General features: G+C 41.9%; 1 protein-coding gene across 1 annotated transcript in view; it reads right to left on the reverse strand.

The window, feature by feature from the left end:
* Nucleotides 1-307: 307 nt before the first annotated feature.
* Nucleotides 308-13,090, reverse strand: part of GALC (galactosylceramidase) — a 48,119-nt gene continuing 35,336 nt past the window's right edge. Inside the window, 7 exon segments of the mRNA XM_048485448.1 lie at nucleotides 308-2,860; nucleotides 4,448-4,524; nucleotides 5,195-5,355; nucleotides 7,664-7,844; nucleotides 8,866-9,010; nucleotides 11,701-11,790; nucleotides 12,925-13,014. Coding sequence (XP_048341405.1) covers nucleotides 2,717-2,860; nucleotides 4,448-4,524; nucleotides 5,195-5,355; nucleotides 7,664-7,844; nucleotides 8,866-9,010; nucleotides 11,701-11,790; nucleotides 12,925-13,014 — 888 coding nt within the window. The 3' untranslated portion in view covers nucleotides 308-2,716.

The following is a 13,090-nucleotide window of genomic DNA, read 5'->3' on the forward strand; positions in this document are numbered from 1 at the left end:
TCTCTGCACGTACTCAGTCAGTCTGTCTTAGTCTGTGTCTCAGTCTCTTTGTGTCTGAGTAGCTTGTTAGCCATGTAATAGTCAAGCAACAGGCTAGCTGATGGAGCTAGCTAGTTAGAAAGATATTTCTTGTTTTGTTCTTTCAAATTACCCTTCCTTTCTAGTAAATAAACTTTATTTCAGTAAGCAACTGACTCTGCCTCATTATTGCGCTAACTCTGCTTTATAAGTTAAACCCCATCACTTTTCTAAGCCTTAAGCCACAGAGTACTCATCTCTAACTTACAAAAGAGACAAAATTCACCTGTGCAGACCTTCAGTTTCAGTATTTATTTCTCCAAGTTTAAAACATTAGACATCAAAGCAGTTTAAGACGAACTCACAAACATTAATTAGTGCAGCATATCTCAAGACATGACAAATTTCAACTCGCTATTTCATAAATAAACACAAATCTAGTCTTCTCAATTACACAACATTTAACAAATGCAAAAATACAACCATTTGTTCAGTTAGTGCAAAAAGTTTTTTTAAAAAACCTCTTTGGGACACATTAGTCAGCTCCTTTCTTCAATGGCACTCATCACCAAAAGCTACCCAAAGATATTGGGTATTAGGTAGCCTCAGGGAGCTGGAATTCAGTGGTTTTGATCCTGAGATTACAGATCTTATGTGGCTCTACATCCAACAATCCATTCTGAACTTGGGACAGCAGATGCCGTGAGTTGGAGGAACTGCTTGTGGGGCAGTGGGCAGCACTGAGGTGGGTGGCAGAAGACAACAAAATTGTTCTTCCTACCTGTTCTCTCAGCAGAGAAGTACTAAGGAAAAAGGAAGGGTGATTGCATCCTTCCCCCTCCACACTGCAGCGCCAACCCATGTGCCCAGTAGGCCTCCTTGGTCCCATGACCCCAACAATCAACTTTCCCAGGATCCTAAACAAATAATCTAGAAGAATGAATTATGGACAGACCATCAGTACCCTCAGTCGATCTATTTTTTAAAAATGGTCTGACTGAGCACAGACATATTCATACTAGTCAAATTTGCCAAAGTGCTTAGTTAGTTTAGTTTATTCCATTTATACCCCGCCCACCCCCAAAGGGCTCAGTGCTTAAAACATCCATGGGAATCCTTCAGTTTCTCCAATTATTTAACTCTTAAAACACAGTGCTTTGGTATATAAGGCACAGCTCCTGGTTAAGAAGCAAAAGAAATATTGTTTTCCTCTTCTCTCAGTAACCACAGTGATGCACAACATCCAGGTTCACAGACTGAACCTCAAAATGAAATGTTGCATCCAGTTTTGTTTTGTTTTTAAATGGAGGGGATCCACCTTTGACTGCCAGAAAGGGAATCAAGTGATCGGCATGGACAAAAACTATGTAGGATTGGAGCTGTGATAAGAGCATTGAGTGAGACCGACTGAAAAGAGCTAGCCAGATCCAACCCCATGTGTCAATAAGAAAACTTATATTTGTTTAAGTTTAATATACTTCAGTTTGTTTCAGAAATTACTTGGGGGAGTATCTATTATTTAGAGACATTTTCTAAAGATTTCAATCAGGCTAACATCTTAGCTAGTAGCAGGTTTCTGCAGCATGCAATAAGCATGAAATAGGGGGGAAATTGAACTATTTGAGAGGTTTTAGGAATCTGATTAATCACTGGGGGAGAGAGAAGCAACATACTTTTAAAGTTACTCAACTATGAAAAGAGGGATATCTGAAAGGATGCACATAGCAGCCTGAATTTAGTGAATCAAAAGTTATTTGTCATCAGGCTGGAATCCACTGGCTCGGTGGGCTTACAATAGGACATCAGCAAATGGTCTTGGGAGGAGGTACGGAATGCTCCACGTGGGTGATGTCACCTTTGAGTACCATTACAACAGAAATTGGAGTGCTCAGACATCATCTACACGGAAGCGAAGATCCACGCTCACGCTTCCAAGTCTAGCCTAACTATAAACCTGGCAGCTCTTTCATATGTTGAATGCAGTGCCACTTAATCTCTAGAGAAAGTGTATTTCCATTAACTTTCATTTACACTTCAAAAGTTTTGTCTACTCTTTCTTCAGCAGGAGGAGACAGACAGAGGAAAAGCCGAACGCAATAGGAACAGTGGGGTTATCAAACATGGAATAAGGCTCTTTCAGTGTACCTGTTCTGCTGCTATTGTAGAAAAAGAGGTAGTTTAAAACAAAGAGTTTCATGAGATCCAACAAGCTAGCAGATGGTTTCTTTGTCATTCAAAATAAAACATATTAAGGAATGAAAAAGGCTAAGAGTGAGATCTTGTTTCCTGGGAGAAGGCATTTAAATCCATTTGGAGCCCTTTATCTCAGATGGACTGCCAAAAAGGTAAACGTATCGCTTTACAGAAACGTATACAAGACACATTATCGGACTGAGTGGAGTGTTAGTGTGAAAGGAATGGACTCTATAGATATGCAAGTACTGAAAACATTCCCTTTATAAAATCTCACTGTTGCCTAAGAAGTCATGATATGACATTTGCACTCCAACAATTTAAAAGACTCTTCGTGAATTCCAGTCTTTCCCATTTCTTTGAAACTGCAGAATCAAATTCATTCATCAAAGCAATAATAAAAAATAAAAACTTCCCGTCAACATCATTTACAAAAAAAAAGATTATTTTCAAGGCACTAAGGCAAGTCAGACTTTTGCTTCATCGAAAATGATCCCTGGAATCCTCAGCTGGCCTGAACATGAAAGTTGTCAAATTGTGCCAGCTCAAAAGATTGTGTCCCAATAGCTGCCCAACCGTTCTCTGGCTTGGTTATGGTGACATTCTCCCAGAGAGGATAGCCATTCAACATGCCTGAAGCATTATCACCCTGCCAAAGGTAAAGAGACTATGTTAATATGCAAGACCTGATGCAAAATTCACTAGACCAGCTACTGAAACATGAGCATTAGAAAATAATTAAGCACAGCGAAGTGTTAAGGTCTAAGGTAACAAAGCAAGTTAGAGAACTGATGTCAGAGAAGTATTACATTTGTGCTCAATTACAGATATCGGAATCCTGTCTTCCTAGACCTCCCCTCTTTGTTTTGATAGGCCTTGCCCCTGCAAGAACTGTAACGGCAGGAAAAAATCTCTCATAAGAACAAGCCAGCTGGATCAGACCAGAGTCCATCTAGTCCAGCTCTCTGCTACTCGCAGTGGCCCACCAGGTGCCTTTGGGAGCTCACATGCAGGATGTGAAAGCAATGGCCTTCTGCTGCTGCTGCTCCTGATCACCTGGTCTGTTAAATCTCTCATTTGGAAAACTTGTTCTAAGAATCCTCAACAAGTCCCACTTTGGTTTTTTGTCCCAGCATCTTATCCAAAATCACTACTGAATTCAATGCCAAAGGCAGCCCTCTGATAAGCCATAACCCATGGCGCCACATGAATCAAACCAGTTGTTTATTTCCCTCCTCCTCTCAGCAGCTCAGGACAGCATAAATGGGGACATCTTCCCAATTTCACCCTCATGGCCTTCTATGTAGTTTAGACCAAGAGACAGCAACCAACCCAAGGTCATGCAAATAACCAAGCGTTGCCAGTATCTCTCATTCACTTGCATCACACAAAGATTCAGGATGCTCAGTGTGACTTATGAAAGGGAAAACCCCTTTGCAAAGCAGCTATGCTTTAGTATCAATTAAGTTTTCCTACACCAGTGATGGCAAACCTATGGCACGGGTGCCAGAGGTGGCACTCGGAGCCCTCTCTGTGGGCACGAACACACAGAGTTCATCATGTGGGGGGTGGAAAATCACCCCCCCACACACACACATCTAGGCTGGCCTGGGCCCCTGAGCACGACGTGGGAGGGGGGGTGGCTGGTGGGCCTGGTGCCTGTGCTCCAGGTGGCTTCTGCCCGAGGGGGGGCGCAGAGGAGACAGAGATGCTAGAGAGGCCCAGAGTGGTGCACGCAGAACTTGCTGGAGGCTAAAGCAGGCTGGCCCCTGCTTGAGCAGGTGGGGCGGAGGAAGAGGGAGCCAACCGTTTTTTTCTAAACTAAAATCTCAGCATTCAGATTAAATTGCCGTGTTGGCACTTTGCGACAAATAACTGGGGTTTGGGTTGCAATTTGGGCACTCGGTCTTAAAAAGGTTCACCATCACTGTCCTACACTATATAAATCACTGTTCCTCCTTCCACTTTGTATTTGAGAGCACAGAGAAAAAAATTCCACAATGTTATTTACATCAAGTGGGGAGTGAGGCGTCACTTAGCCCAGGGAATAACCTCCTTCTCTGTAGACAGACACAAACATTACATAACTTAAGGTCTAGCAATCTTAAGTTACCCACTCTGGCTCAGGTGTTCCATTGGTCAAAGAAAAATGCTTCTCACAAGGATGTCCTGATGAGCGCAACTATCACTGCAATTTTTTTTTGTCAATATTAATGTGATTTTTATCAGGACTCACCACGAGAATTAGTGTAAGCCTATGCCAGGTTTCAGCTCGCACGCCAGACAGCCCTTTCATCAAGATCTCTTTACCAGCTGTTTAAAAAAAATACTTTCTATTATTTTCAAGTTAATGAATAAAAACAAACTGCACAGCAACAGTATAAACTTTTAGTCATGCCCTGGCTATTTTTAATCACCGTGAAGGTTACTGAGAAATGAATCCTAGGAATCAGCACCTGAGATCATCTTTCCATGATCTGAAATGCAGCAATATTTGGCAAGTTTCTATCACAGGGCAATCACAGCAGAATAAGCAGCTACAAAGATGGTTCTTCTTTAAAACAGTGTATGATATGCTATTTCCGTGCATCCACAGATGCTTCAGTCAGTTTGAGAAAACATTGCTACATGTCAAACTTACAGCCCTGTCATAGACATATTTTACCCAAAGGTTTTGTAGATGCCAGAATCCAAGCTAATAGTAAGCTCTGTTGACCATAGTGAACCAAATTTTTCAGCAATTAGTGTTCTTTTAACACTTTCTTAAAATAAGAGCCAATTCAAATGAATTTTTGACTGACAAAATTTAGTTTGGATAAGTAGTGAAAACTACTATGACAGCAAGCACCAAGCACATCTCAGCTTGAAAATGAATTAAACCTACACAAGTTTTTATTATATACCAGATTTGCAGTGCAAGGATTAACAACCACTAATTGCAGCTCAGCAATAGGTGTGTAAATATCCAAAGTTAAATACTCACAGAGATCACCTGTGACTCGGTAAGTGCCATCTGAAAACACCCAAAAGAAAACTCCCTTGGCATCGGAAACATATATTCCACCTCTGTCCACTCTTCCTGCAATAAATGCACCTCCTTGGTTTTTTTCTATATAAATATCACAACTGAGTGTTATGTTCACCCTGTGAAAGCAATGTCATTTTCAACATTGTTAAACAAGGAACGGTATCAAAACTCTTAAATACATGTTCTAAACATCTTTTGAATGTAAATCCCCTTGGCTAATAGTTCTGGCTAAATCTTTACACGTGCCAGCTATAAAAATCTGCAGAGTTTCCAAATTATTGTTGTCCAAGAACACGTAAAAACATTTCAAACTTTTAATAAGATTAAAATAGAAGTCACGGCATGCTATATCCGAGACATTTGATGTCACTTCCACAACAGAAAATAGGGCTAATAAGCATTTGCCCATTTCATACCTACAAGTAAAAACACATATTCAATCAAGGTTGATTATTAGTTGAAGGGCATGCACTGCAGAAAAGGTGAAATAATGTACAGGTATCAAACTCTTTCATACTTGCTAAGAGGCAAAGCCCATTCATTAGCCATGTACTTAATGTAATAATGGAACTGATATCAATTTACCATAAATTCCTAAGAGACTGGAAAACAATCTAAAAAATGGAATTGACTTATGATAGTAATAGTTATTGCAAATGTATGCTTGCTATGTATCACCAGTGTAATCCAACTGATGCTCTAAATGCACAAGAAAGAAACTAATCTTCAGCTTTATTACTGAATACTATTTCATAGTGCATTTATCTCATATGATAAAACGCATATAAGATCCAATTCTTTGGACGGACCCACAATGCAGTGAGCTCTTCCCTTCAACATATCCTTTGACAATCAAACTTGCCAGATGCACACTGCGATGGATTAGGCTCTTATGGTGTTAATTTGCAAATGTGCAGTTAGCCACAGCACAGCATCACAGTAACAGCCAGTGCGCAACCTGATTGTCTGGGCTGTAATGGTATAGCTGGCAGCCACAGATAGGATGCGTTGGCTGCTATAAAAGCAGGAAGAAGCCTGTCAGAGAGAGATGGGGAACTGAGTCTGGAAAGCAGACTGAGTGTTGGTGTGACACAGATTCCTGTTATTTCCTCAGAGTCAGTCTAGAGATCTTGTCTAGTGGCAGTGAGGCCAGTGAGAGACAGAGAGAGGAAGGCTAGGTGGCCAGGATCCTCTAAGTGATCTCTGAGAGACTGAGAGGAAGGATTGGTGTATACCAGAGGCTAGATGCCTAAGTTGGTGGGAAACAAGAGGGCTTGTAACTGAAACAGCCAAACAAACCGCTTGCTCTGTAACCATTAAGAAGAACCTGCCTAAAGTAACGCTTAAGTGCCTCTCTGAACCATCCTGAGAGGAGAATTTTGTTAAATAAAAATCCAGTTTTTGTGTTTTAAACTTTCAAGAGCCTCTCTATACATTCCATTTACTTCAGCTTATGGTGGCAGCATTTTATATCTATAGTTTAGTGTCCCCTGACAGGATTTCTGTTTAAAGGCCTGTGTGTGTGTGAGTTGAGGGGAGTGCCTTAGGCCAACAAAGTCAGCTATCCAAATAGCTACCCTCAGGAACAGGCTTCCCTCCCATTTGGGGGCCTCTGTCTTCCCTCAGGGAGTGGGTGCTGTTACCCACACCCATTCAGAAGATTGCTCTTAACCAGGAAATCACAACAGAATTGCAAGAGTCTCACTGCAGGACTGAAATAATGACAGTGTGACCTATCCGAAAATCAAGCAGCAAACTGAGAAGCAACAAGGTGAAATAAGGTCCCCATGAACTGCCAGAGTGTAGCTTGCCACCCACCTGTAACAAATGCCCAAGAAGGCAACCCTGCACACCAGGAAGGATCTCTTGTTCCATCCCATGCCCCCACTTGATTCAGCCTGATGATAGTATGTGTGTGCCCCCTCTTTCCTGGCCTGGCCTAGCTTCAAAGCACCAAAGGCATAGCACAGGGCAGGCAATAGCAGCCAAAATAGTGAAGGATGAGAGGAAAGCAGTTACAGGGCATAGGACACACTCACACCAAATTTACTTGTAAGGCTGAAATACAAAACACTTATGTGCGTGCAGTTCTTTAACAGCTTGTTAAACAGCTTGTTTTTAATCAGCCTTAAAAGAAATTCTATGAAGTAGACAGTAGGTGGCAGTAAGGGATCAATATTAAATAACTTTTACCTCTACTAAGTTATGTGAGCACAAAAAGGTTTCTAAAGAACCTGCCCTTTACCTGCAAACTGCACAAACGGGTATGTTGAAGGGTGCATATTTATATTAGACTGAGGCACTCAAGAGCATTATTCTACCAAACCCGTACAAGACCACTGTTCCTTCACAATCCAAGGGTTTAATTGCTTATCCGGTTCAATGTACACTACCGCTCCAATTCAGAATCACACTGTTACCTACCATTTATGGTTTCCTAGAATGCTGATGGTGTTCTTTGCATCAGTAACCCATGTCACAGGCCTCTGATTGACCACCTGCCGGAGAGTAAAGACGTGCTCCCCTGGATCCGAAGCGTTCACGAAGTACTCAAAGACCCCAGTCTGATCAGTGAAGTATGGTGCCTCGCTGAAAGGCGGGTTGCCTGTTAGGAGAACAAAACACTAACTTGTTTGCTTGGAAAATGTGTATGATACCTTCAAGAGAACCTTGTCAAGGCAGCCCACAAATTAAAATATGATAAAATCATAAAACAGCATAGCCATAAAACAGCTTAAGCCAGAACAAACAGGATAAATTATTTAAGTGCCTAAAATGATCTTTGTAAAAACAGTGGTTATTTCATTCCCTCATATCCAGACACTGAAGAGAAACTTGTCAGACTACTTTGTCCTGAAGATAGCATGGTAGTGCTCAACATACTGCAGAACTGGTGTGTTCTGCTATTTCTAAACAGACTGTCTGAACTGAGTGTTACAATGAACTACCGGTATACTCTTTTCCACTGAAATATCTAAGTAGACTTGTAACTTCATTCACCATATGCTGGACCATCTTTGTTTTAGAATACTCCACTTGGGTCCTAGTGCCAGCCTACTTAATTCTGTTAGGTAGGCACTAGGACCCTAGCAGAGCATTCTAAAACAAGGACAGTTCAACATGTGGCAGATGAAGTTACAAGTCTACTTAGGTCTTTCAGTGGAAAAGAGTTTAGAATGGTCCCAGAAAGGCCCTCAGGAAATTCATTCAATATCCTTATTCATACCGAACAAGCAAGTATGGGAGTCTATTGCTGAAGGTTTTAATGTCTGGAATCCACTGGCTGTTGTTTGCTCCTAGGTGCAAAAACTACCAGACAATAGCCACACAGTCCAGAAAACCCACAACGGCCAGTTGAGTATCATGTTGACTAGTATATCAAAATGTTTGTCTCACTGCAGTCTCATGGGGTCAGTGAAGTCTTTCCCAAAGCCAAAAACCAACAGAAAAAGATAAACTGACCAGAAGGTTTAACTACTGGATACAGATTAACTATCAGATATCCAATTCATCACTGTTCTGAAAGTATGGCTTGCAGATATCCTGGAGAATGCCACAGACAAAGATCACCAGACAGTACTTTTGATTCAAGAGTCTCCCACCAGGGAACTGAATTACAAACTTACGGATATTGAAGTCATCCTTATAAGTTGAGGGAAAGGGCTTGGAAGGAGGAGGATCAGGGTAACGGCTTTTGCGGCCTGTTGTCAACGTTGTCAGAGTATAGACTTCATCCAGACCCAAATTTACTGTCAATGTCCCTTCACAGACCTGTGTGGAAAGAGAATAAGCAAGTGTGTCACTGAAGACAACAAACAGAGAAATGTTCCATCCTGGAGAAGCACCTAAAACTGGTGAAGTAACAGAGGAGGCCTGCTCCAGATAACATTCTAGCAAGTTTACCAAGGCTTATGCATGCCTCCAAACAAAACATTTAACATAGCATACAAGTTTTATCAATTCATAGACATACTTCAAGAAGCATTTACATTTTTGACACAAGACACTTGTGAATTCAACAGCAGTACATAAAAGCTGAGGTCTCAGGTAATGTATATGATTGTAAAAGGTCACAGGCGATGCTGATGAAGTAAAATTCCCCAAAATTTGAAGCTATTCCTGCAAAAAAAAATTTTAAACTGAATTTCTGGGATAATTGTATTATATGCAATGGGCTGGATCCAACTAGCTTTAACTCAAGTAAAAAAAAAGGAATCTCCTCTGACCACCCCAAAGGTCATGCCGGGGATCATGGGACTTATATGAGGGATGTGGACTGTGGTAAGAAGTGAAAAAGACTGAGTGGAAAAGCTTTTGGGTTTCCTATCAAATGCCACCTAATGCGCTGCTCTAACATAAAATGCATCATTCACACCTAACAGTGCAATCCTAAACAGTTATGCCATTCTAAGCTCACTGAAGTCAATGGGCTTAAAATAGTGTACATGCTTAGGATTGTTCTAAGTTAGAATATAACACTGGAAGCCGGAATAATTAATTCACATCTCTTCCCTTGCATTTTATGTCACTCTTCCCTAGCCCTGCTCTCTGAGCCCTGACTTGCAGAGACAAAGCAAATAGCAACCAGAGACAGGGCTTTTCATAGAAAACAGCAGCAACTTACCTTCAGAAGGCCTTTCCCCTTGAGGCTTGCCCAGCACCTGCTTTACTTTCCTTAAGGAACCACGCCAAAAACACATTTCAGATATGTAACCGAAGTGGCCTGTTTGGCCTGTTTTTATGGTCCTCATCTGGCCAGAGGGTCATTGTATAGGTATCAGTTCAGGCTTAGTAATGCTGTTTTTAATTGCTTGTTTTTGCTATTGGTCATTTTATGGAGATGGTTTCTACTCTGCGAACCACCTCAGTCAGGTCTCTGAAGAGGTGCTATATAAACTTTTTAAAAATAAAGTATGGAATGTAAAAGTATTAATGCTTTAGTTCTCCGCAAGCAAAATGTCACATGTACCCAAATACTAAATCAAATATGTGAAGAAATTGCATGCTGGGAGAAGTTTGCAGAGAGCGAACATTCTATCTGCAGCACTGTATGGGTTGACTAGAAGCATGTATTTATGTCAGTAGAGATTGTTTACTGTTCTGCTTGAACTTGGAATCTGAGACGACAAACTGTAACTACATACAAAAGAGTGGATTTGTTTAGTTTGTAAGGTAACAAACTTGGCCTTCAAATAAACTTATTTGCTGTCACTCACTTCTTAAGAAACGAAGCTAACGCTACCATCGCTAACCATTTTAAGGCTATTAATTTATGGTCAGCCTTGATTTTCGATGGTATTGATTTTATATCAGCTGACCATATGTTCTGTTTGCAAATGCTGTTTTAATCATTTAGGAATGTTTACCTCTCAATAAAATTCAAGGAATTTTTTTTAATTGGCTCTGAGTGTATTGTGTCAACCAAATCAGAATCCACGCAGTGGCAGGGAGTTCCTCTTGCTCTACAGAATGAGAGTTGTAAACTTCTGAAACCTGAGTTATCTTAGCATATTTCACTCATTTGAAAAGGGGGAAAAGTCATGCAAGTTTTTTTCAATGTTCTTCCAACTTCCTGACTTTTTCACTGGAAACTCTGAAAAAACATCCCGAGATGACACAAAAAAGTGGGCCTTCACATATCCAGGAATGCTGTTGATAACTGAAGTATTTGTACTTGCCCAGTACATTTCTTTCAACTTTTTCTGTTTTGCTTTTAATGAACATGCTCCCCAAATATTAGTTTACAGAGTCAGAAAAGCAGGCGTTCTTGAAGGAATGCCCCTAACCAACCAACATCCAAGGAAGTGGTGGGATCCAAAAATTTTAGTAACAGGTTCCCATGGAGGTGAGATTCAAGCTGTGGCGTAGCGCCAATGGGGTTGGGCGGGGCATGACGGGGGTGTGGCCGGGCATTCCAGGGGGCGGGGCAGTCCTGGGCGGGGCTGTGGCAAGAACGCAGCCGCTGCACCAGTCCTTGGGCGGGAAACGAATGCACGCAGGCGCAGGCTGCCACGCACACCGGTGCACCTCCTGCAAGACTGCTTCAAGTTCTGTGCGCTACTGCTGAGAGGAGGGGCGTAACTAAGGCAAAAATCACGTGGCAAAATCACCAATTGGTAACCCCCTTTCGGCACACACAAATAATTAGTAACCTACTCTCGGGAACCTGTGAGAAATTGCTGGATCCCACCTCTGATCCAAGGGCAGTATCAGTTAACACAGAGTATTAACTGTGAGGGTAGGGGAAAGAACAGCAAGTGATTTGCATTTTTGATTTCCTATTCAGGATTTTCACTAGAAGCATGAAGAAGTCATTCTCCACACAGGAGCACAACTGAAGTGCAAACTAACAGAGTTGCTCCCTCTTTCTACCCAGGGAATCAAAATGCTCAGGACCTGCACGTGCTCTAATGCAAAGCATGCAGTGTAACTCAACACTGTCTTCCATAACACTCACTCACTTTTTGGGATCCAAGATACTGGAACAACGTGGAATTTGATGATTTAAATTCAAGCTTAGAATACCACATCTGAAGAGCTTCCACTTGGCTCTAAAGAGAAAAAAATAAAACTTATTAGACCTTCCTAAATATCTACTATTTTTTCCATTAGAGGAAAAATGTTGAACGTTCAGTTTTGAATCCCCCCACCATGTATATATTAATTCACACATCCTGCCTGCTCTCCTTAGACTAAAAGCCGCTAACAGTGTAACAAGGACAAAGAACCCAAAAGTCTATTAGCAAGATAAAAACAATGTACAGATAGCACTCTCAAAAACTGCACTCAGTGTGAAGGGACAAGCTGCATGAGAACACCAGGTCATCCACCAACCCAATTCAGTTCTCACCAAGCATCATTAATGCCAGTAAATACCAGCCTGTGATCTTCTCAGAGCACACCCGTCACCAGACAAGCATTTCAATCCATTCAGCCAATTTCAACCCATTCAGCCAACTTCCGATCATGAATAAACTGAGCCAGCATATATTTAACTAAAAATCCAATGTATTTCAAGCACCTAGTACAGCCATTCTCAACCAGGGTTCCCTGGTACCCTGGGGTGCCGTGAGCATGTCCCAGGGGTACCGCGGCAACACTACCGCCCCCCCTCATTTTTGTGGTGTCTCCCACTGGCGCCAGCAAGGACATGGAGCTGGCCCATGGGGCAGGGCCTGCCACAAGGTCAGCAGCCACCACCACCCCCAGTGCTACCCTTCACCCTGGGAGGGGAAGGTGGGGTGTGTGGCAAGCAGGGGCAATGGGAGGGGAAGGTGGAGGGTGGCGGCAGGGGTACCGTGAGATATGAAGAGTGAGGTCAAGGGTACCCTGAGCTTGAAAAGGTTGGGAAACACTGACCTAGTAGAACACAATAATTATGAGTACACAGTTAGTTCTAGGGTAGCACAATTCAGCACCAACATTCCCCAGAGCCAAAGGCCTAAAGCTTACACAGGTGAAAATCAGTGCTCATCCAGCCTCAACTGCACACAGTCAAGAAGCAGTTAAAACTGGGATTATGTTTTGACCACTTTTCTTGCTGTGTACCTACTACACTCCTAACAACGATATGGAGGAAGCAAATACAGTGCATGCTGTAGTGAATGTTGTTCACCGCCCGGAGCCCTTCGGGGATCGGGCGGTATACAAATTAAATAAATAATAATAATAATAATAATACTTACGAAGGATCCATTGAGATAGAAAGTTGCTTTCTGGGGTGTCACATTGTACGGAAGTAAGGGTGGCCTGATGCAAGCAGAATGGTGATACGTCTGGGGGTGGAAGCATACCAAACCTTAGTTCAACAAAATTTTACATGCAACTAATGCTCAAGAGCTTTTCATGTTA

Source organism: Sphaerodactylus townsendi, linkage group LG02, assembly GCF_021028975.2.
Source record: "Sphaerodactylus townsendi isolate TG3544 linkage group LG02, MPM_Stown_v2.3, whole genome shotgun sequence".
NCBI classification, from domain to species: domain Eukaryota; kingdom Metazoa; phylum Chordata; class Lepidosauria; order Squamata; family Sphaerodactylidae; genus Sphaerodactylus; species Sphaerodactylus townsendi.